The sequence below is a fragment of the Gorilla gorilla genome, chromosome 11, assembly GCF_029281585.2.
Source record: "Gorilla gorilla gorilla isolate KB3781 chromosome 11, NHGRI_mGorGor1-v2.1_pri, whole genome shotgun sequence".
NCBI lineage: Eukaryota > Metazoa > Chordata > Mammalia > Primates > Hominidae > Gorilla > Gorilla gorilla.
Window position 1 is genome coordinate 22,759,144 of NC_073235.2, and position 24,247 is coordinate 22,783,390.

General features: G+C 48.1%; 1 protein-coding gene across 1 annotated transcript in view; it reads right to left on the reverse strand.

The window, feature by feature from the left end:
* Nucleotides 1-24,247, reverse strand: part of TFCP2L1 (transcription factor CP2 like 1) — a 68,398-nt gene that overhangs the window by 26,879 nt on the left and 17,272 nt on the right. The window contains exons 3-6 of the mRNA XM_019022769.3: nt 6,177-6,253; nt 5,589-5,694; nt 4,771-4,877; nt 3,420-3,572 (exon numbers count right to left, since the gene is read on the reverse strand). Of these exons, the coding sequence (XP_018878314.2) occupies nt 3,420-3,572; nt 4,771-4,877; nt 5,589-5,694; nt 6,177-6,253 (443 nt within the window). The remainder of the gene's footprint in view (nt 1-3,419; nt 3,573-4,770; nt 4,878-5,588; nt 5,695-6,176; nt 6,254-24,247) is intronic.

Sequence of the window (24,247 nt, forward strand, 5' to 3'; positions counted from 1 at the left end):
GTCCTCAACCTCTGGGCCACAGACAGGTACCGGTCCCATGGCCTGTTAGGAACTGGGCCCCACAACAGAAGGTGAGCAGCAGGTGAGTGAGCGAAGCTTCATCTTCATCTTACTGTGAAGTAAATACTTCACAGTATTTACAGCTGCTCCCCACTGCTCACATTACCGCCTGAGCTCTGCCTCCCGTGTCAGACCAGCGGTGGCATTAGATCCTCCTAAGAGGGCAAAACCTTTTGTGAACTGCACATGCAAGGGATCCAGGCTGTGTGCTCCTTATGAGAATCTAATGCCTGATGATGGGTCACTGTCCCCCCACCCGCCGCCACCTCTATATGAGACCATCTAGTTGCAGGAAAACAAGCTCAGGGCTCCCATTGACTCTGCATTATGATGAGTTGTATAATTATTTCATTATATATTACGATATAATAATACCAGAAATAAAGTGCACAACAAATGTAATGCATCTGAATCATGCCGAAACCATCCCCCTCTCTTCCGTGGAAAAACGGTCTTCCACAGAACCAGTCCCTGGTGCCAAAAAGGTTGGGGCCCCACTGCCTTGGAGTGATGCCTGCCCTGGATGAAGCAGGGTGGCAGAGGTCACAGGGATGTGCGCAACAGATCCAGCGTCCTGGGTGAGAGTGTGGTGTGTGGCAGCCATACCCCCACGACCTGGCCTCCCTGCTCCACCTCCAGCTCCTGTCTCTCAGGAGACTCCCCCTCCCTGCACAGAGGGTACAAGCAAGGTGGGGTTACAGCCAGACCATGGCCGAGCCTGCATGCAGGGCACGCACTGGGCCTTGATGAGGCCTGGAGGGAGCTGGTTGCTCAGACAGGAGCCCTGCCTTTCCTTTCAGAGACCCTGACACCCCACACACAGTCCCAGGGAGCGGCTCCAACAAGCCAGGCTTCCCAGTAACTGGGGTGACCGGCGAAGGGAGGGGTGACAGGCAGCTTGGCTCGGCTCAGCCTGGCTTGTGCACATCAGCTGCATCTCTTCTGTGAGTGGGGGCAGGCAGGTGGAAGGACACACCTCAGGCATTCTGAGGAGCCAGTGTTGGGTGACTAGGGGTCCTGCCACCCCTACTCCCTGCAGGAGATGCCAAGGCCTTCCTCAGGGCACTGAGACCACGCAGCTTCCAGCCCAACTCCCCAAGCAACGCCTGGCATGGGTTGAGGAGCCTGGTAGACAGAGCCCCCACTCCTAAGCTTCTAACCCAAGGTGTAGAAGGGGTACGCAGGGCACCCCATGGGGGTGGAGATGCCTACCTCAATTCTCTCCTACTGCCCAGCACAGCATCTCCCCCAGGGCACACACCTTGAGAGCAGCAGAACTAACATGACATCCCTGGTAAGGGAGTGAACCGCTGCCTGACGGGGGCCAAGGCTGGCAGAGCAGAGACGCGGTCTGTACGTGAGGGGAAGTGGTGGCCAGAGCGACAGTGAACCACAGGCTAGGCGAAGACCACAGCACACAGCCATGCAGGTGTCCAGGACCGGCAGATCCCAGAGCAGGCAGAAATACCACAGGGCCGCCACACCCACTGCTTGGTGGACGTGGTCGGCAGAATAATGGTTCCCGAAGATGGCTGTTTGCTAATCCCCAGAACCTGTGAATATGTCACCTAACATGGCAAATGGGGAATGGAGGTTTCAGATGGAATTGAGATTGCTACGCAACTGATGCAATAGGAAGACTATCCGGGATTAACTGCTTGGCCCCGTGTAATCACAGCATCCTTACAAAAGGAAGAGGGAGGTAGACGAGGAGGTTGGGGCCACCATGTGAGAAGGACTCAGCCTGCTCTTGCTGGCTTTGAAGACAAAGGAAGAACCATGAACCTAGAAATGGCTTTAGAAGCTGGAATAGGCAAGAGCCCCACCCAGAGCCTCAGGAAAGGAACACAGGCCCGCTGACACCTTTAGCCCAGTGAGGACCATTTCAGACTTCTGACTGCCAGCACTGGAACATAATAAATGCACAGAGTTTTAAGTCATGAAATTTGTGGCCATTTGTGACAGCAGCAATAGGAAGCAAGCAGAGTGGAGGAGCACAGCTCCCCTTGGAGGCCACTGCTCTGCCAGGAAAGACGAACACACATCCCTCCCGCCACTTCTCCCTCCCACTTGGGGCCTACATCACTGACTAACCAAGGCGTCCCAAACCACGGAGCTGGGCCAGGGCCTCAGAACCCTGTGCCCACAACTCTCAGGCAGCCCGGCTGTGTGGTCTCCTGAGTGCAGACTCCATCAGCTCATCCTTGGCTTCCTCTACTGCAGCTGTGATGGTGCGTCCCCAGATCACTGCCCAGTGCTCACTGTGGGCCAGGCTCTGTGAGAAATGGCACCATCCCTGTCTCCCAGGGTTGCCACCAGGCTTATGGTTCTACCTGTGGGCATTTATTCCCACATCCGTTCCAAGCTTGGGTCTTCCACAGGCCCGTGCCTTCGGTCTGGGGGAAGATCAGCACACACCCAGCTTTCTAAAGGGCCCTGTCTAAAGCAACTCCCTCTTGGGTCTCCAGCCCCAGAAGATGGAACTTTCTCAGCAGGCTCCAAATTCACTTGAATGTGAAACAAGAGGAAGATGGAATGAGCACCAGGGCTGGTTACTCAAGGCAATTCCTGCCCAGGAGGTGGGTCCACTCCTTCTCTGCAGACATCTGCTAGAGCGGCCCCGGCAGACAGGGCCTACAGGGGCTGGGGACTGTGGGGCTGGGGCCTGCTTGGACATGGATTGCCCTCACGCCCTGAGAATGATGCAAGCTCATGCAACCCTCCACATCTCCCTGAGGCCACACAGGACACTGAGCTCTATCGTTGGCTACTATCTTCAGGAAATAATCAGTCCAGATCGAAGAGATGGAAAATAGTGACAGGCGACTGTAGGGAATGAAGCAAGGGAAGAAAAGGGAGGTGGTCCCCCTGAAAACGTTTCTCTAACAGGAAGCCATTGCAAAGAGAAAAATGGCCTCAAGCCCTAAACAGGAAGATCCGAGGCCAGGCCTCCAGCAGGGAGAGACTCTTGCTTTGATTTTTAAGGAGAATCCAGACGTGAGCACCTGTGGGCAACTGTGATGTGCTTGGGAGAAAAAAAAGCTAAAATGTGCAAATCCAATCATTCTTATAGAGTAGCGCCGAGGACCGACAGCCAGGACGGACATCCATGCCGATGCTTCTGCCAGAAGCTGAGCGGGTGCCGCAGGTGAAAAGATGCCCCCGGCAGGGCAGCAGCAGCCTGTGGTGCCTGGACTTGCAGCTCGTGCGCATTAGGAGTCCAGGTAGAAGCCATGTGCTAAAGGGATGCTGTGTTCCTCGCTGGGCCTGTAAGAGGAAACTCCAGGGTCTCTGTGGGCGAATGTGACCACAGGCCAGGCCAGCAGCAGGGCAGGGCAGAGCCTGCAAAGCCATCCTACCTTGAACACCTTGATCTGGCAGCTGGCTGAGTGCAGGTGCTCCGTGTACTCCCCATTCTCGTTCTGCTTAAACGTGTCAATCTGGACTCGAAAGGGCACTCCCTTCTCGCCCCCGTGCTTCCTGGGGGTGAATTCTGTGCTGATGCAGTGTACCTGGGAGGAGAAACGTTGGGCAGGTGGCAAGGAGACACCAAGCAGGGTGGCCCTGGATCCCCCAAGCGCCCCCTCTATTGGAGGTGTCCTTCCCTGCTTGGTCAGTGCAGGCCTGCCTCGACCTCCCTGCTCTCCCTGACACTCTGTCCACTCCATCAGGCCGGTGGCCTCGCTGTTCCCCTGCCTGCAAAAGACATACACACCCCCACCTTTGTCTCTTTACTGTGGAGGCCCTGCCTGACCAGCTAAGTCCCCACCACTCCCCAGGCCACTGACCCCAATAACCTCAACCTAACTCCTCACCCAGATTCCTCTCCCTTGGCAAATCCTAGACTGAGGGCAGGGACCACAGCACAGCCCTAACCCCTCTCTAATGTCCTGGTGTCCAGGCTACTCAGGCCAGGCTGAAAGGACAACCAGAAGGCTGGAACCATTTCTGTACTTCTGGTAGGTTCCTACTACATAAATGGCACTCAATATCAATGTATTATTATAATACTGCAATAGTATAAGAATCCATACATAATTGTAATAATAACAATGTAATAATAATTTTTAAACATATTAAGAATATTGTAATTGTAAAAAAAAAAAAAGAGAGAAAGAAAAGATCGCTTTTATTGAGTGATTCCTAGGGACCAGACAGTGCCAATGGCTCTGTATTCATTATCTGATTTGTAAGATGGGAGGTTAGAAAACTAAGAGGCTCAGAAAGGGGAGGAGACTTGCTCAAGGACACACAGCAAGCGAGAGAGCCAGGATCAAGCCAGAACCACAACCACAATGCCACAGTCACATCCTTCACCACCTTGATCTCACATGGCATGTAACACAAGGCTGGATCCACACCAGTGCTTGATAACAAAATAATTCATTCAACGATAGAAACTATAATAGAAAAAATGTTTACTTTCAAATGATTTCTGTTGGGAAATACTCATTTATAAAAAGCTTATATATTCTACGGGCAAAACCCAGATAGAATTCTAAAACCCTCCCCACTCCTTTCCCTAAATATGGACCAACGAGCTCTGTGACTCTTTGCAACACTCATTCTCTCTCTCCTGCAGTTTCCTTCCCAGTGACAGGGAGCAGAAGCTCATCCAGACCCTTCCAGATGGGTTAGTTTTGAGAAACTGCACGCAGGCCACCCCAAAGACTAGGTCTTCCCCTGGAAGGCAAGCTCCCTGTGGCCCACCTGAATGAATGCAGAAGCTCTCTTCGCAGGGTCCCACAAAAACTCGACTGCATTCAGCTGGGTCGGGCTGGCCCTGGGGTCCAAGATACCAACAGACAGTGGAATATCTGCATACACACACACACATACAGAAAGTGCAATTGTCAGCCTCTCCCAAATATTTAGGGAAAGACCCTTGTTACAGGTCCCAATTCCTTCACCCCAATTTGCAATGCCGAAAGCTCTGAAAAAGTTTTGCATAACTTACTGGACGGAAAGCCTGACCTGAACCACAAGCGCTGTGTTGTCTTCACCCCATTTTGTATGAACCGTCAGTTTATTTTGCTACAGAAACATGACCGTGCTTGGCTGCCTGTTGGAGATGTTCCCTGATGCTGTGGGTACACACACCGTATTGTCATTCTAGCTTCTGAATTCCAAAACCCACCTGGCCACAAGGATTATGGGTAAAGGACTGTGGGCCAGTCCCTGAGGCCCCAGAATTCCATTTCCATTGCCGATCTATCTCTGTGATGCTCACGGTTGTCTTCAACACTTATCAAAATCCTTTAAGGCACCATCCTTCCGCAAAGCCTTCCCTGAACTCCCTGTGAGCAGGTCTCTCAATTCCACAGACCTTTCTTTTCCACTGAAAAAGGGGACTCCTCGAGGGCAGGACCCAGTGTATGGTCAGCTCTGCAAGCTCCCGCAGGGTTTTACACAGAGCAGGTGCGAGCTAAAACGCCCTCTCGGTATAGGTCCGCGTGGCATCCAGGAAGAACCCAATGTGGCCTGGGTGCCTCGAGCCTTGCCTGGCCTCTCCTGGCCAGGAGACTCACCGATGTCCAGGATCCGGTCCCCTGGCCGACTCCACCGCCAGCCCTCCAGCTGCTGGTGCTCCGTATACTGCAGCCGGCGGTCATGGAAGACCACACGGATGATGCTCTGGGGAGGGAGGCCAGCAGGGGAACAAGTGACCATGGGAGCCAAGAGGAACCCACCTCTTTTCCCTGAGCCACAGTAAACCCTCCCACCTTTGAGGCCCCTCCCCCTGGAGTTTCCTTTCCCAGTTCTCAAGCTTTGCCCACTGTCCCCTCCTCAGATCCCAGTAACACTAACAACAGCAACAATAGTGATGACTACCATTTGTCCCAGTATTACTAAGTGCTTTACGTTATTAACCCTTTTGTGCAGATGAGCAAACTGAAGCTCAGAAAAGTTCAACGCTGCCAGCCCATCTAATCCCCACCTGGGCAACAGGCTCCAGAGAAGCCAAACAGGGGCTGCGTCTCACCGTTGAGGGCTGAGCTGAACCCGGCCTCTCCCTAACCTTCCAGCTACCCGTGCCCAACCCCAGCAAGCCCAGGTGCCCAGACCCTAATCAAGCCCCTCTCCCCGAGGCAATGAGAACAGCCTGTGAGGCTTACCTTGACATATTTTGTGTTCAGATCTTGAAAGTCTCCCAGCTTCCGATTCTCCAGTAGTCGGATTTCATAAGACTGACCTGGATGGGGGTTAATAGGACATTTTCCATTTCTGAGTGTTTCTAAATTTGGGGTTCATCCAGCTAGCAGCCTTCTCAACACCCTCAGTGCCCATCCAGGCCTCAAGGCCCTGGGGAGCAAAGCAGAGAAGAAAACCCATGACCAGCTCAGCTCACTGTCTGGACTGACATCAGTCTGTCCACCCCGCCAGGTCGGGCCTAGGATACCCCAGACAACACACCGTGTGACCCTACTAGAGACAGCACCTCTACAATGTTCAAATAAACAGAATCCAGGAAAATACAGTTAGCATTAAAATCACTGAACACAAATTCATACTTCTTTACAAACCCCCCAATACAACGGGATGGAGAACACAGCTACTTAAGTTCACATTACATGGTAAATAACCAACCACACCCTTCCTGAGAGCAGGTTTGAAGGAACGAAGAAGACTGTTAAACATTGTCTCTAATGGCAGAATGCAAAGCATGTTCCCCAGTTAAAAGAATTCCATGTATTTGAAAGGGTATGGAAATTATATTCAGGGACATATAACCAGCACAGGCTGGTCAAAGAATATAAATGGAAAAAACATCCATCCATAACAACAGAACATTTAAAAGCATCTATGAAACCTGAAGGAAATGACACACATTTTATTGAAATATAAAATATACCATGAATAAATAGGATATGCCATGTTCCCAGAAGAGAAGACTGTTTTATATATATATATACACACACATACATATATGTATATGTGTATATATATAATCTCAAATGATGATATCTCAAATGATATCTCAAATGATGCCAATTTTCCCAAAATATATCTCAAAAAATATATATATATAACTCGAATGATGCCAATTTTCCCAAAATTAAATACTGAACTACAATTTTACAAGACTGTAGCATATATTGCAATTTAATAAAGGGTGTTTTACAAATAATACAATAAATCATTTAATAATTGGTATTGGCATATCTTTTTTTTTTTTTTTTTGAGACGGAGTCTCACTCTGTTGCCCAGGCTGGAGCGCAGTGGCATGATCTCGGCTCACTGCAACCTCCGCCTTGTGGGTTCAAGTGATTCTCCTGCCTCAGCCTCCTGAGTAGCTGAGATTACAGGCGCCTGCCACCACGCCCAGCTAATTTTTGTATTTTTAGGAGAGACAGGGTTTCACCACGTTGGCCAGGCTGGTCTCAAACTCCTGACCTCGTGATTCATCCACCTTGGCCTCCCAAAGTGCTGGGATTACAGGCGTGAGCCACCATGCCTGGCCAGTATTGGTATATCTAATTAGCTTTTTAATTTTTTTATTTTTAATAATTATAGACTCTTAAGAAGTTACAAAAATATGGCCAGGCACAGTGGCTCACACCTGTAATCCCAGCACCCAGCTGAGGCAGGTGGGATCACTTGTGGTCAGGAGTTCGAGACCAGCCTGACCAGTATAGTGAAACCCCGTCTCTACTAAAAATACAAAAATTAGCTATGGTGGTATGTGATTGTCATCCCAGCTACTCAAGAGACTGAGACAGGAGAATCACTTGAACCCGGGAGGCAGAGGTTGCAGTGGGCCAAGATCGTGCCACTGCACTCCAACCTGGGCGAGAGAGTGAGACTTGGTCTCAAAAAAAAAAAAAAAAAGTACATTAAAGTCCTGTGTACCTTGTGCCAGCATCCCCCATGGTGGCATCTGATGGAACCATGGTACATTATCAAAACTACAGACCTTACTTCGATTTCTCTGGGTTTTGCATGTTCCCTCTCTCTTTTTCTGTAGGCTTGTATGTGTATAATCTATGAAATATAATCACATTTGGAGACTAGCTATTTATTTCAGAGTGCAGATCCTCACAGCAAATATCAAAACAAGTTATCATTGGATTAAAAAGTCAATTTCTTGTGGAGGAACAGGGAAGATGTTGATCAAAGGATACAAATTTCCATTAGACAGGAGGAATAACTTCAAGAGATCCATTGTACAACATGGTGACTATTGTTAGTAACAATTCATTGTATTCTAGAAAATTGCTGACAGTCTATTTCAAGTGCTCCCTCTACAAAAAAATAAATAAGGTAATGCCTATGTTACTTAGCTAGATTCAACCAATGTACAATGGATACGTATTTCAAAACATCATGTTGCACATGATAAATACACACAATTCTCATTAGTCAATGTTTTTAAAAGTCAATTTCTTAAGGTTTTATTTAACATGAATGACTATCAGATACTCAATAAGGAAGAACTTTCTGAACCTAAAACCAATGGAAAGGACATCTGGCTATATAAAATTTAAAATTACTTCTATGTATGAATGTAAAAACACTTAATACAAACTGCAGACTAGGAAGAGCAAACCCAGTGGCTATGGGCATTCTATTCTATTGTATTCTATTCTATTCTATTCTATTTTTGAGACAGGGTCTTGCTCTGTCACCCAGGTTAGAGTGCAGTGGCACAATCAAGACTCACTGCAGCCTCAACCTTCCAGCTCAAGCTATCTTCCCACCTCAGCCTCCCAAGTAGCTAAGACTACAGGCACACACCAGCATGCCTGGCTAATTTTTTATTTTTGTAGAGACCAAGTCTCACTATGTTGCCAAGGCTGGTCTCAAACTCCTGGGCTCAAGTGATCCCCCAGCCTTGGCCTCCCAAAATACTGAGTTTATAGGCACGAGCCACCACGCCCAGACAAGAGCTATTATATAGCTCAAAAAGCAATTGATTAGTACCAAGACACTCCTGTAGTGGGTTGAATGGTGGTCCCCAAAAAGATATGTCACGTCCTAATCCCCAGAACCTGGAAATGTGACCTTATATTTGGAATAGTAGTCTTAGCGGACACAATTAAGATTCTGAGATGAGGAAGTCACCCTGTATTATCTGGGTTGGCCCTCAATCCAAGTGTGCTTATGAGAAACACAAGAGACAGAAAAGAGAGGAGGCACCATGTGACCACAGAGGCAGAGACTGCAGTGACAGGGTCACAGGTCAAGGAAGCCTGGGGCCACCAAAGCTCAAAGGTGTGAAGTCTCCCCAAGATCCCCCAGGAGCATAACCCTGCCAAATTTCCAACTGCTAGTCTCCAGAACCGTGAGAGAATCATTTGTTGTTTTAAGTTAATGCATCTATAATTAACACGTTTGTAGCAACTTGTTACAGCAGCCACAGAAAACAAATACACTCCCACCTTCACCAAAGAATAATGGAATGGACAAAGAATATGAAATTAAATCATTCATTCCAAATGTTTGTTCACACCTATCATCCCCGTGCTTTGGGAGGCTGAGGAAGGCTGGTCTCCAACTCCAACCTGGGCAACACAGCGAGCTGCTGTCTCTACAAAAATAACAATAAAAAGTTTGCTGAGCAACAATTTGATGCCAAATGCAGTGGGTGGGAATCCTAGGAACAGGGAGGCCAGCAGACCCACACGGCGCCATGTTCCTGGAGTTGTCACCACAGCTCCCCACCGGCCATGACACTGGCCGAGCACAGCCATGCCCACTGGGTCAGACTCCGTCTCAGCCATTAGGAAGGTCTCTGGTCACATGCCAGTGAACACTTCTTGACCATGCCAAACCCCAGTGCTGCTCATGGTGACGTGCTGGACGCCTTTCCCATCAGAGGGAAGAGAAGCAAACCCCAAACTCTCGTCCTGCCCACTTGCCTGTTCAGGAGATGTGACGCCTAAAAAGGTCTTGCTTCCCTATTCAACATGGCTGACTTTCTGAAAAAGCCAGATTGCATACATTTCCAGGCTCCTGAACCAAGAGTCCAACACTCCCTTGATATCGACATAAAATATGCCTCACACACCCTAACTGGTTTTTCCAGTGTCCTCTGCCTTCACAGATAAAGAATGCTGACAGCGGCCCTAGCATGAGGCCCAATGTCCAGGTGGTCATTAAGTGAGTTTACGGGTGCCACAGGGCCCAATTAGCACTGACCCCAGGCTCTGCAGGGCAACCTCAGCTCACGCCAAACAGCAAGCACCTCCTGTCCTGTAGAGAGCAACTTCCAGGCCTGAACATAAGGGGCAGCCACTTGGAGGGTAAAGCCATTGAGTGAGGCATTAGGCCCAGGATCCCAGCTTCTCCTGGGCCAGGGATCACGGCTGCATGAGCCTTCTCCATCAGCAGCGGGGTCCTGATCCACACACTTCACCAAATCCTCCTTTCTAGCCATGCAGATGGACATCCAGCCACCCTCTGCATGCCTACCCCCGTGCCAACACAGTGGGCCCAAGCTGACCTCCCACCCAACTCACACAGCAGCACAACAGCACCATCCCAAAAGCCATGCAGAAGGCCACCACCCACAGTCACATACAGGCTGACGAGGAGGTCACGCAGGCTGAACTGACCTAGGGCACAAGGGCATTTCTCTGCCTGGCCGACACCACTGCTGCGCGTGGGTGGAAGCCAGGACAGTGGGCTATGAGAAGGCGCGGGTCGTGTCTGTTCTGCTCATCACTGCGCTGTCTGCACACAGTAGGTACTCAGCAAATGCATCCATGGGATTTCACCTTCTTTACAGTGCTATCGTGCTGTTCTCTGTTAGAATTACAGGGTTTGCCAAAGTTAAGACACACTCTTGCCCTCAAAGGGTTGACAATCCTCTGGAGTACATCAAACAGTCCTGGAAGAGCCGTACTATAATGTTTAAAATTTCTGTAAGAGACAAAGGAGGCCCAAAAGTGAGCAACAGGTATCCAGGATGAGGCGGGGAGTGTGAGACAGGTTTGAACCAGGGGATGAGAAAACATGTGACATGGGCTTTGAAGAGTGGGCAGGATTTCTGTAATTCAGGGGAAGAATGATAAAGAAATCCCAAAGCCAGCCAGGTGTGGTGGCTTACGCCTGTAATCCCAGCAAGGGATTTTTGGCCTTTGGGAGGCCAAGGCAGATGGATTGCCTGAGGTCAGGAGTTCGAGACCAGCATGGCCAACATGCCGAAACCCTGTCTCTACTAAAAACACAAAAATTAGCCGGGCGTGGTGGCGCATGCTTGTAATCGCAGCTATTCTACTCAGGAGGCTGAGGCAAGAGAGTTGCTTGTATCTGCAAGGCAGAGGTTGAAATGAGCCAAGATCACGCCACTGCGCTCCAGCCTGGGCGAGAGAGCGAGACTCTGTCTCAAAAAAAAAAAAAAAAAAGGAAGAAATCCCCCAAAGCAAAGCACAGCCAGGCAGAGGGGGAGGAGTGCCTCTAGGGAACAGCTGCAAACAGCTCCATTCACAGGGTGCTTATCTGTGGCAAAGCCCACTCAAGTAGTCACTCACCTGGCTCTCCAGACGAGTGGCACTAGCAGTTAGGATCACCTGCCCTGCTGGATGGGGGAAGCAGAGGCTCAGAGAGGTTACCTGACAGGGGCAAGCTCACACAGCTCATAAGTGGCAGAGCCCATGGCAGAATCTCAGTCAGTTTCCAGAACCCACCACCCTTGCCACATCCCACCCGGTGGGTGTCACGTGCTGGGCACAAGACAGCTGTAGTTGTCCATGATTGTCTCTCAACCTCTCCTTTCTGGAAGGCATCTGCTTCCATTCTGCACACAGATTAAAGTGTGCCGAATGTTGTACAGCGTAACTCCCCAAGTTAAGGTTTCTGTTTGTTTCCTACGTTCTTAACAACGATCCAGGAGGGAAAACAAATCATTATAGAAGGTGATGGTAAAGCCTGTTCTAATTTAGGAATTGTAAAATGTGTGGGGGAGGGGGTGAGGGGGAGCTGGTCTTAGAATCAAGGAAATAGGCTAAAAATAACCAAAAGTGAATTGTCATGTAGCCGTGTGCCAGTACACTGCAAGCCCTGTATGTACGTCATTTCACTTAGTCCACTCGATAATCCTATAAGAAAAGTCTATTGTTTCCCTATGTTATAAACGAGGAAATTAAGTTCCAGAGAGGTGAAGTGTCCTGTTAAAGATCAAACCTGGTCTGTCTGACGCCGAAGGTGGAACACGTGGCCACTGGGCCGCCCCTCCACACCTGCTAGACTACTGCACCCAATGTTTCGTTCTTGCAAAGGTCCCATCTGGCTCTAATATTCAAGGAGTGTATCTATTACGTTTCCCCTGAACTTTTTTTTTTTTTTGAGACAGAGTCTCGCTCTGTCGCCCAGGCTGGAGTACAGTGGCGCGATCTCGGCTCACTGCAAGCTCCGCCTCCCAGGTTCACGCCATTCTCCTGCCTCAGCCTCCCGAGTAGCTGCGACTGCAGGCGCCCGCCACCTCGCCCGGCTAATTTTTTGTATTTTTAGTAGAGACAGGGTTTCACCATGTTAGCCAGGATGGTCTCGATCTCCTACCTCGTGATCCACCCACCTCGGCCTCCCAAAATGCTGGGATTACAGGCGTGAGCCACCGCGCCCGGCCCCCCTGAACTTCTTGATACTCATTTTATTTCAGGACCTTCTATACATCTTAACCCTCCCGCTTCTCCTAAGGCTCAAATCCCTACTGCCCCATGCCCTCAGTCAGCTCTCTGAACCAAGATGGACCTAGAACTCTCATGAATGTGTAACCATGCCGTGGCATAAAATTTGATATTCGTTTCCTTGCGATACACTAGTCCCCCTGAAACACATGTTGCCATACTCTGAACATACTGTAAAGTCATGGCAACTAAAGCCATGTTGTTTTGGCACGGGGAGAAACAGAACAATAGGAAAGAACAAGGAGCCCAGACGAGACTCTTATTTGGAAACTTGATACATGACACTATAAATGACGATGGGTCCATCTTTTCTCAGTAGTGTGGGATAACTGGTTATCCATATGGAAAAATTAATCCTGACCACTTAATAGATATAATAAATTCTAGGTGGGCAGGCCGGGCACAGTGGTTCACACCTATAACCCCAGCACTTTGGGAGGCCGAGGTGGGAGGATCACCTGAAGTCAGGAGTTCGAAACCATCCTGGCCAACATGGTGACACCCTGTCTCTACTAAAAATACAAAAATTAGCCGGGCATGGTGGTGGGTGCCTGTAGTCCCAGCTACTCAGGAAGCTGAGGCAGGAGAATTGCTTGAACCAGGAGGCGGAGGTTGCAGTGAGGCAAGATGGCGTCATTGCACTCCAGCTGGGGTGACAAGAGCGAAACTTCATCTCAAAAACAAAAACAAACAAAAATACAAAAAATTACCCGGGTGTGGTGGTGGGCGCCTGTAATCCTAGCTACTCAGGAGGCCGAGGCAGGAGAACTGCTTGAACCCGGGAGGCAGAGGATAGGTTGTTGGAGGGTTGAAGGTGCACCCAGCAGAGACTGGCATACAGGAGGTCCCGCAACGGCCCCAGGAAACCTCTGGGTCCAGTAAGAGCTTCAGCAGGAGGTAGAACCACACCGGGCAGCAGTGCCTGGAAAGGCTTCAAGGCAACTCCCTCCAAAGTCCTGGCCCAACCCTACACTGTCAAGCTGTTAAAGGCCATTTAAAAGCTAGCAGGGAAGGAGCCCAGATTACTTTGTGATGAAAACTTGTGAGCAAGTAGCTGCCAGCCCAGCCCAGAGGAGCCAAGGTGACCTTGGGAGTGGCAGGGGCTGGGGAGGCACAGTGACAGGCTCCACTCACTACCCACCCCCACCTCAGGCTGAGCTGAGGCCCCCTCCTGCCTCCCTTACAGCTATAGCCCGAGGGTATCCAGGCAGTACTGTCCCTCCCGGGGGAGGGGTGGGGCTCCTCAGCTGGATTTAGGCTGCCACACCCCACCATCCTACAAGAAGGATGGCCTGGTTCCTGCTCAAGGGCCCTGAGCCACACAAATGGGTGTGGAAACTTCTTACCCCAATCTTAACAGCTGTGCTCAGGCTCTGCCCCCTTGCCCCTCCTGCCCTCCACCCACCTGAAGAGCAGCAGGGGGCAGGGGGAGGCTAGATAAAATACACAAGTGCTCAACTAAACTTTGTGCTCTCCCTCTTCCCACCTGCACCCCACATGTCCAACGCCTCCAGCCCAAGCATCAGCAAACCTTCCCTGTGAAGGGCTGCATAGCAAGTATCTTCAGCTTTGTAGGACGTAAGACCGCCCACACTATTCAACTCTGCCGCTGCAGCCAGGAAGCGGTCACACACCACACAGGAATGAATGGGCAGGGCTGTAATTCATTCAAACACTGAACTTGGAATTTTCATATAATTTTTCTTCTTCCTGTGGACTTCCTTCCTTCCTTCCAACTGCTTTCGGCGCTTTGCAACTTTGCCCACCCCTCCTCCTTGAATGAGGGGCTAAGTCACAGCCCCTCAATGGACAACGGAAAGCTCTGAGAACAGGCAAGCCACCAGTTCACCCGAACCAGGTCACCCCTACCCCCAGTACCATGGACAATACTGGTATGTCGTCGGTTTTTAATTAACAGTGGCAGAATTTGGTGTTAAATTCCTTACAGCAAATAACAGAGCTGGAACTTGTCAGCCAAACCCTGAAGAACACGAAAAGATGCTCCACCTCACTCATGTAAAGAAATGCCAAATGAAAACAACGCAGCCACTGCCTGATCACCTGTCAGATGGCAAAAAACTAACAGATTGCTGGCATCCCACAAGGACAGCGATGTGGGGAAATGGGCCCTCGCCTCACACATGCTGGAGCTGGGAGATAACAAGCCACAGCCTATGGGGCACTTTGGTAATACCCATCAATATTAATAAGCGCCCAGCCACCCCATCACCAGGACTCCAGTCTATAGAGCTGCCAGCTTAGGTGCTAAAAAATCTGCCCAAGGCTGGCTATTCAAAGCAGCAGTACTGCTACGGCCCCAAACTGGAAATGAACAAAATGGTCAGCAATCACGTTACTACTAAACCTTGGAGCCACCACAGAGGAAGAGGCGCACAGCTTCACCCAGTGGTGCTGTTAGCATGTCCACCTCCTGCATGGACCACTGAGGACGCGGCATCACCTACTTCTTGTCCCTGCCCAAAGGGCACCACCTGAATCTCAACATGAGGAAACACAAGCAAACCCAAACAGAGAGACCATCTACAACCTCCTGGCCTGTACCTTCAGAAGCATCAACATCATGAAAAATGAGGGGAGACTGAAGATCTGTCCAGATTCAAGCGGGGTCAGGAGTGGGAGAACTAAACACAACGTCCAGTCCTGAACTGGGTCTGGATCAAGGCAAAAACCTGCTATGGGACATCAGAACAATTGGCCCTATTTTAATAGGAATAGATGATAGGTGAGGGTATTATATTGATGTTAAATTCCCCAATTTGATAATGTACTTGTGGTTATATAAAAGAATGTCCTCGTTCTTAGGAAATACATGCTAAAGTATGAATAAGAGATCATGTTGTCTGCTCGGGCGCGGTGGCTCATACCTATAATCCCAGCACTTTGGGAGGCCAAGGCAGGTGGATCACTTGAGGTCAGGAGTTCGAGACCAGCCTGACCAATATGGTGAAACCCTGTCTCTAGTAAAAATACAAAATTAGCCGGATGCGGTGGCTAATCCCAGCTATTTGGGAAGCTTGGGAGGCTGGGAGTAGGTGGGTAATCCCAGCTACTTGGGAGGCTGAGGCAGGACAATCACTTGAATCCAGGAGGCAGAGGTTGCAGTGAGCTGAGATTGCATCACTGCACTCCAGCCTGGGCAATAAGAGTGAAACTCTGTCTCAAAAAAAAAAAAAAAAAAAAAAAAGATCATGTTGTCTGCAACTAACTCTCAAAATATTCAGGGAGGAAAAAATATATATAATAGAGATATCTATATCAATAGCTATCCCTATCTATACATCCCTTTATAGAGCTATAGATATATATACATCTATAGATAGATACACATAAATGCACATAGGTGCATCTATATAGATAAAGCAAGTGTGGCAAAACATTTAAAAACTGGTGAATCTGGTGGAGGATATACATACTAACCATAATAACTTTTTAATTCTTCCATAGTTTGAAATTGAAAATTACTTTGAATTAGAAGTTAAAAAATAATTTTAAAATTAAGATTACAAAAAGGCTTAGGCAGACCTAGATCTGTTATAGATGTAAAAAGCCATCCACCATACACACACATGAAAAAGCAAGTTGCTGAGTATGTACACAGTGTGACTGCACTTTTGTTTTAAAATAAGTTATACTCAAACCCACATATTTGTAAGTCTAATATATACATCTAACAATGGGCAGAGAAGGACTTTTCCCTGTTAAATTAGATATATCTTCAGTATTGGCCTAAAAAAAAACAACTAGGGATATATTGCATCTGAATTTGAAAAATACAAAACAAAGAAAAGAGGGGAAAGTCCTCCACACTGTTCCAAGTACATAATGGATGCTCACAATACAGCGATTGGTATTTATTTTCCCAGTGTCAGGCTGGTACCCAAAGGCCAATCAGACAGGTGGTATTTGGGGAAGGGAGTCCAGTTCATAGAGCAGGAAACACACGCAGACCATGTAAGACAGGCAGAAGCCCCATCAACCCAGGATTTCATTGAGAGATCACCCTGAAGAACCCACAGTACACTAGCACTGTGCCCATTTCAGAGATGAAGAAACTAAGGCACAGAGAGGTGCTGACCTGCCCAAGGTCACAGTGCAAGTTAATGGCAAAGACTAAGTAGCCCACAGCCTGGCCCAGGAGAAGAGGGGAAAGGGAGCTGGGGTCAGGTCAGATACACCACCGGGGTTGAGTCAGACCCTTGACACTCCAGGACCACAGCTGAGTTCTTAAATCTCTCAGCATTTCACTCTCAACATCTGCAAAATGTTTTTTGTAGAAGTCTTGTGAGGATTAAATGCGATAATGTACTTCCCGCCCACATGTATTAATAGTAAGTACTCAGCAAGGGCCAGCCAAATAACAGGTATTGTATGTGCCCTCCTACGGAGCCCTACCCATGCACAGGTCACTGTATTCCATGCTGCACACAGGAACTGTCCTCCAGCCCTCACACAGCTCCACACACCAAGTGACCTAACTGCCAAGGTCACAGAGCCAGGAGAAAGCCCAGCTGGGATACACCCCCAGGCAGGGATAACTCCACCAGGCCATCCACTGTCTTCCAGGGTCTGCTGCTGCAACCACAGCACTGCCCAGAGCAGGCTGCCCCTCTCCCAGTGGGCCTCCCCTGGGTCGTGCCCACCAGGTGCTCCTGCAGAGCAGCATGGAAAGCCAGAGTGGCTGTGCCCCAGTGAGCAGAACCCAGCACAGGGCCTCCTGCCTGGATCACAGTGTTCCCAAGAGCAGGAGGCAATTGCCCGAGCTAGCCAAGATTTACAGGTTGTTTACTTTCCTACAGTTACTGGTTTGGGTAATTAATGCCACATAAAACATAATGGAGGCCATCATTACCAGTGAGAAAGGAGGGCTGGATGCCAACTGTCCTGTAATAATGGTAGATGCAGAAAGCACAATCCTGAACTCATCGTGCCCAGCACACACGGCTTACCTTGTCACTTGCACATGTGCAATACTATGCAAGTGTCTATTGACACAGAGCGCTCACACAGAAGAAGACGGCATGCTTCAGGGAAAAGGCTTTGCCAGCAACAGACCCTAATCCTGAGCCTGATGGACTATCACCTGCATGACCTTGGGCAGGGCATTTGACCTTCTTTTTGCAGCTGCTTATGAATGCCACAGGCTAGGCATCATGTCTGGCATAAGATGAATCCAAGTAAACACTTGGAAGATAGTTACTGGAGGCTCCTTAGAGAAAGGACTGTTTACAGAGCTGGGGCAGGCAGAATACAAGATGAGACTTAAGCGTCTGTAGTGCCAAAAGGTGAGGAAATGCTCAAAAAAGAATGAAGCCATGTCAGAGCAACACAAGCACCAACCCAAAGGAGCTCTCGATGGCCACAGCTGAACAATGTAAACAACACAATAAACAGCAAAATGATTTCAGTTTTACCCACAGAATAAAATAACTATCCATGAGTCTATACTGATATAGTAAGTGAATAAATAAGTTAATGGTAGAGAAGGAAAAACTCTTTTATAGTAGCATTCCAATTACAGAAGAAAATCAACAGAAAATCACCATTAGGCAACCATTATAATAATAACTGGTGTGGACACAGTCCAACAACGGATGCTAAAATAAGTGGGCAAAGATTGAGAGGGAAAAAGCAAACGGTAAACAGTCTCCAAGTCATATCCTCCACCCCAAGATTATTTATCAATTACAAAGGAGGAAAGGTAATTTTACAGTGGAGAAACCTGGCAGACACTACCCTAACTAAATCAGCAAGGTGAACAGCACCAGCAAAAGACGTATCAGCACCATGATCCCCAGTGCACTGCCGGGGATACGATGTCACTTCAGTAGTAGTCTTGCCAAAAATGTATAAGCCCAATCTCATCATTTAAAAAACATCAAGCAGACTCAAATTGAGGAGCATTCTACAAAATCAAGCTTTTGGCCAGGCATGGTGGCTCATGCCTGCAATCCCAACACTTTGGAAGGCCAAGGCAGGAGGACTGTTTGAGCTCTGGAATTGAGAGCAGCCTGAGCAACACAGAGAGACCTCGTCTCTTATTTATTAAAAATGATAATAATAAAATAATAATAGGCCAGCCACAGTGGCTCTTGCCTGTAATCCCAGCACTTTGGGAGGCCGAAGCAGGTGGATCACGAGGTCAGGAGTTTGAGACCAGCCTGGGCAACATGCTAAAAATCCTGTCTCTACTAAAAATACAAAAATTAGCCAGGCGTGGTGGCAGGCGCCTGTAATCCTAGCTACTCGGGAGGCTGAGGCAGGAGCTTGAACCCGGGAGGCGAGGCTGCAGTGAGCCGAGATCACCCCACTGCACTCCAGCCTGGGTGACAGAGTGAGACTCCGTCTCAAAAAAATAAAATAAAATAATAATAAAGCTCTTTAAGTCTGAGGGTCCCGGAAGACAAGGAAAGACAGAAGGACTGTCACAGATCGATGAAGACTCAGGAGACATGACAACTCCCCTGCAGCGTGGGATCCGGGAACAACGGACAGTAGTGGGAGAACTGGTAAAATGCACACAAAGACTGTAGCAGACAACAGAATTCTATCAGTGTCGGTTCCTGGTTTCAGTAATTGTACCACTGTTATGTAATAGGTTAACATTATGGGAAACTGAGGACAGGGTACCCAGAAGTCTCACTACCATTTTTGACACCTCTATGTCTAAATTTATTTCCTCCTCCACAAAATACACTGGGTCTCCATATGAACATCGACATGCTCATAAGTACCTGGACACTTAATAACCATTTTTTAAATTGTTTGATTTGCTCTCATACTGGGAATATTATCTCTTTTTTCTATATTTTGTTTGTTTGTTTGTTTGTTTTGTGACGGAGTTTCACTCTTGTTGCCCAGGCTGGAGTGCAATGGCACAATCTCAGCTCACCGCAACCTCCATCTCCGGGGTTCAAGCAATACTCCTGCCTCAGCCTCCCAAGTAGCTGGGATTACAGGCATGCGCCACCACGTCCAGCTAATTTTGTATTTTTAGTAGAGATGGGGTTTCTCCACGTTGATCAGGCTGGTCTCGAACTTCCGACCTCAGGTGATCCGCCTGCCTCGGCCTCCCAAAGTGCTGGGATTACAGGCATGAGCCACCATGTCTGGCCCTTTTCTATTTTATTTTATACTTTGTTATTGCTGGTACATAGGAATTCACCAGTTTTGCTAGTTGAATTTGTATCCATAGTGGATGAACAATATGAAACTGTAGATAACTGACTGATTTTGATTTACAAAATGGCAAGTGCATATGGTTTAACCTAATATAATGGTTCTTGAAGACGCACAAGCAAAAAGCCGAAAGAAAAATGAGCAATGGATATCAACTGTCTGTTTTTGGCAAAAAAAAAAAAAAAAAAAAAAGGGCATACAAACACATGAAGATGCTTAATTTCACTTGTAACAGTTACTAGAAATCAAACAAATACAAATCAAAATAAGGTGCTGCTATTCTCCATGCAAATTAGAAAGGATTCAAAATGTTGACAATGCCAAGTGTGGAGACAGGTGTCCTCTTGTACAAGAGGTAGGGATATAAACAGGTACTATCTCTTTGGAGGGTGATTTGACAAGGCCTACAGAAATCCTAAACACATATATCATTGCCATTTGTGTGTGTGTGTTTACGACAAGGCCAGATAAGCATCTTTGCTTGTTTATGCATGAAAATATACTGGAGCCAGGGATAACATCAGCTGCCTCTGAGGAGGGGCACTGGGTGCCTGGGGCAGAGGTGGGTGACTTACCATAATCCCTTTTACCACTTAAATTCTGAACCAAGTAAATGCATTAACTTGCCAAAAAATAAATTTTGAAAACATGAAGAAAAAAGAAAAAAAGCCTGCCCTGTAAGGTAGTAGGATAAAGGACAGTAAAGAGTAGAAAAACCAAATCTCCAAAGATAAGGGCAGAATCATGACTCACTCAGGCACCTCCGCTCCAAGCCCTGCCACCTACATAGGCTTGGGGCTCAGGAGGGGGAACCTGTGTGCCGGGCTGAGAGTGGTCACATGGCCACATCAATTGACCCCAGGTCTCGAAGGCAGGGCCCAGCCCACCCAGCCACTGGCTTTCCACTTGCTCATATCCAACCCCCACCACCTACCTGCCCCAGGCAGTCCCATTTTGTGTCCCAGCCTCTGGTGAGAAGGCCTTTCTGGAGCAGTCTCTACTAGGGCAACACAGCCTGCTTCTCTCTCATACACAGGGTATCTAAGGACCCTCTCTGAGACTGCTCCTCTACTCCCAGCCTCTGGCTGCAGAGTGGAAACGGGGAAGGCGGGGACAGCCAGGGTCAGTTACACCAGGCCCACCTCTTGGGCCACCTTGGTCCAAGTGAGCAGGTGACCAAGCCAGACTCGCAGTCCCCTCCTGGGAGTGCAGAATCAGGAGGGGAATGAGAGCACCTGTCTCTCTAGGCAGCTGAGGCCGTGTGCTCTCAGGAGGCTTTGGTGGCCTTGCTGTCTGCTATCTGGCCACCAGGGCAGGGATGCTGGTGGGCAGAGCTTGCAGAAGGCAGATGCCCAAAGAGCAACCGACTGAAGAGTCAAAGAATGCTCCCCAACATTTGAGCCCCTGGTTCCCGTGCGCTTCAGGGGCCCAGCTTTGGGACACTCTGCTTTATGAGGCTGGCAGATGGCCGCCAGTCTGTTACCCATACCCTCTCCATCATAAAGACAGACACTAAACAATAAATAACAACAAATAACAAGTGCTGGCCGGGGAGAAGCTGGATCCCTCCTGTATTGCTGGTAACAATGTAAAGTAGTATAGCTGCTTTGGAAAACCGTCTGGCAGTTCCAGAGTCACCATGTGACCCAGCAATTCCCCTCCTACAAATATAACCAAGAGAAATGCAAACATAGGTCCACACAAAAATCTTTACACAAAGGCTCACAACAGCATTATTCACAACAGCCAAAAAGTAGAAACAGTCCAAATGTCCATCAACTTTTAATTTAAATAAAACGTGGTACATCCCACAGTGGAATATTACTTAGCAATAAAAAAGGAATGAAATACTGATATATGCTCAACATGAAGACCCTTAAAAACATGATGGACGGAAAAATGCCACCACAAAAGACCACCACTTGCGTGATACCATTTCTATGAAAAGCCTAGAATAGGCAAGTGGGTAGAGATAAAGTAGATTACTGGTTGCCTGAGGGCGGGGGAAAGGAGAATGGGGAATGAGTGCTAGGGGTGCAGGATTTCTCTAAGAAGGGACAAAAATGTTCTAAAATTAGTTGTGATGGCTAAGTATATTTAGTTGAATAATAAAAAACATTGAATTTTATACAGTAAATGGGTGAACTGTAGGGCATGTGAATTATATCATAATAAAGCTTTTTTTTTTTTTTTTGAGACAGGGTCTCACTCTGTCACCCAGGCTGGAGTGCAGTGGTGCAATCTCGGCTCATCACAACCTCCACCTCCCAGGTTTGAGTGATTCTCCTGCTGCAGCTTCGCAAGTATCTGGGATTACAGGCATGAGCCATCACGCCTGGCTAATTTTTGTATTTTTAGTAGAGTCGGGGTTTCACCATGTTAGCCAGGCTGGTCTCAAACTCCTGACCTCAGGACATCCGCCTGCCTCGGCCTCCCAAAGTGCTAGGATTACAGGTGTGAGCCACCGTGCCTGGCCAAGAGTGGCTCCTTTAAAACAAAACACAAAACACCTTCCTCATTCAGAGCAGACTCTGTACACATTCTTCCAAGTAGTAATTTTTTTTTTTTTTTTTTTGAGACAGGGCCTCACTCTGTGGCCCAGGCTAAAGTGCAGTGATGTAGACTCGGCTCAGTGCAGCCTCGACCTCCGGGGTTGAAGCGATTTTCCCACCTCAGTCTCCCGAGTAGCTAGGACCACAGATTTGTGCCACCACACCTGGCTAATTTTTATATTTTTTGTAGAGATGGTGTCTCGTTATGTTGCCCAGGCTGGTCTCGAACTCCTGGGCTCAAGTGATCTGCCCACCTTGGCCTCCCGAAGTGCTGGGATTTAATCTTTTTTTTTTTAATAGTTTTTTTTCCCCCCAAGTAGTAATTCTAACCATAGCACAGTGGCCCCTGAAACCCGACTCAGGACCCCATTTCACTAACAGCAAAGTGAGTCTTCCCATCTCTGACCTTCCTTCCCTCTCTCCTCCTCCAAATATCCACAAAAAATTGCCAAAGTTAGTGGCAGAAGGAAAGTAACACTTACTGAGACCCTTTGATGTACCTGGCCCGTTAATGTGATTTTTCCATAATGTACCATATAAATCATAACCCTATTTCTGCAGTGACCAGAGCAAGGTGAGAGTGTAAAGTTTATTAAACCAGGGTCCTCTCCTCCAGCCCCACTGATGGTCTGTCCTGACTGCCAGGCACCTGCTTGGTTTAGAGGCAGACAACAGCAGGGTTCCAGGCAGGCAGTTGCAGTCACCTGGGACTAGCAAGGTTTTGATGCTTCAGTGAGTGACTGTGTGTCTGTTTTTCCAGATGGGTCATCAAGTCATAAAATGAAATTTTAGGGACTTGCTTTAATCCGTTCTCAATCGAGGAAGTCTATCACATCCCCAGTGAAAGGGTGACCTGCCCTGGTCTATACTAAGTGCTGCTGAGTGACTCGCCAGGGCTTCCAATGCTTCCGTGCTTTATGACACACTTCAACTTGAACAGAAAATCTTTTGGCTGGCTCTTTTTCCTTCAAAGTATTTCCAAAATACAGATGATTTTAATATAATTATTTTTTCCATTATTTATTTATTTATTTATTTATTTTTGAGATGGAGTTTCACCCTGTTGCCCAGACTGGAGTGCAGTGGCATGAGCTTTGCTCACTGCAGTCTCTGCCTCCCAGGTGCAAGTGATTCTCCTGCCTCAGCCTCCTGAGTAGAGTTAGCTGGGACTACAGGTGCCTGCCACCACACCCAGCTAATTTTTGTATTTTTAGTAGAGATGAGGTTTCACCATGTTGGCCAGGCTGGTCTTGAACTCCTGGCCTCAAGCAATCCACCAGCCTCCACCTCCCAAAGTCCTGGGATTACAAGCATGAGCCACCGCACCTGGCCACATTATTTATTATTTTACAGATAGGTTCTTGCAATGTTGCCCAGGCTGCTCTTGAACTCTGGGCTGAAGGCATCCTCCTATCTCAGCCTTCCAAGTAGCTAGTACTATAGGCATGAACCACCACATCCAGCAATGTGATTATTAAGAACATATTATTCTGGAATTGGACTGTCTGGAATTCAATCACGTAAGTGATGTTTTAATTAACTGGCCCATTACTACTTAAAACATAATTAAAGTTTGACACGACCATGTAGACACCTATGAACATTAAAAATCTTTTTTTTTTTTTTTTTTTTTTTTTTTTTTGAGACGGAGTCTCGCTCTGTCACCCAGGCTGGAGTGCAGTGGCGCGATCTCGACTCACTGCAATCTCCGCCTCCCGGATACAAGCGATTCTCCTGCCTCAGCCTCCCGAGTACCTGGGACTACAGGCATGTGCCACCACGCCCGGCTAATTTTTTGTATTTTTAGTA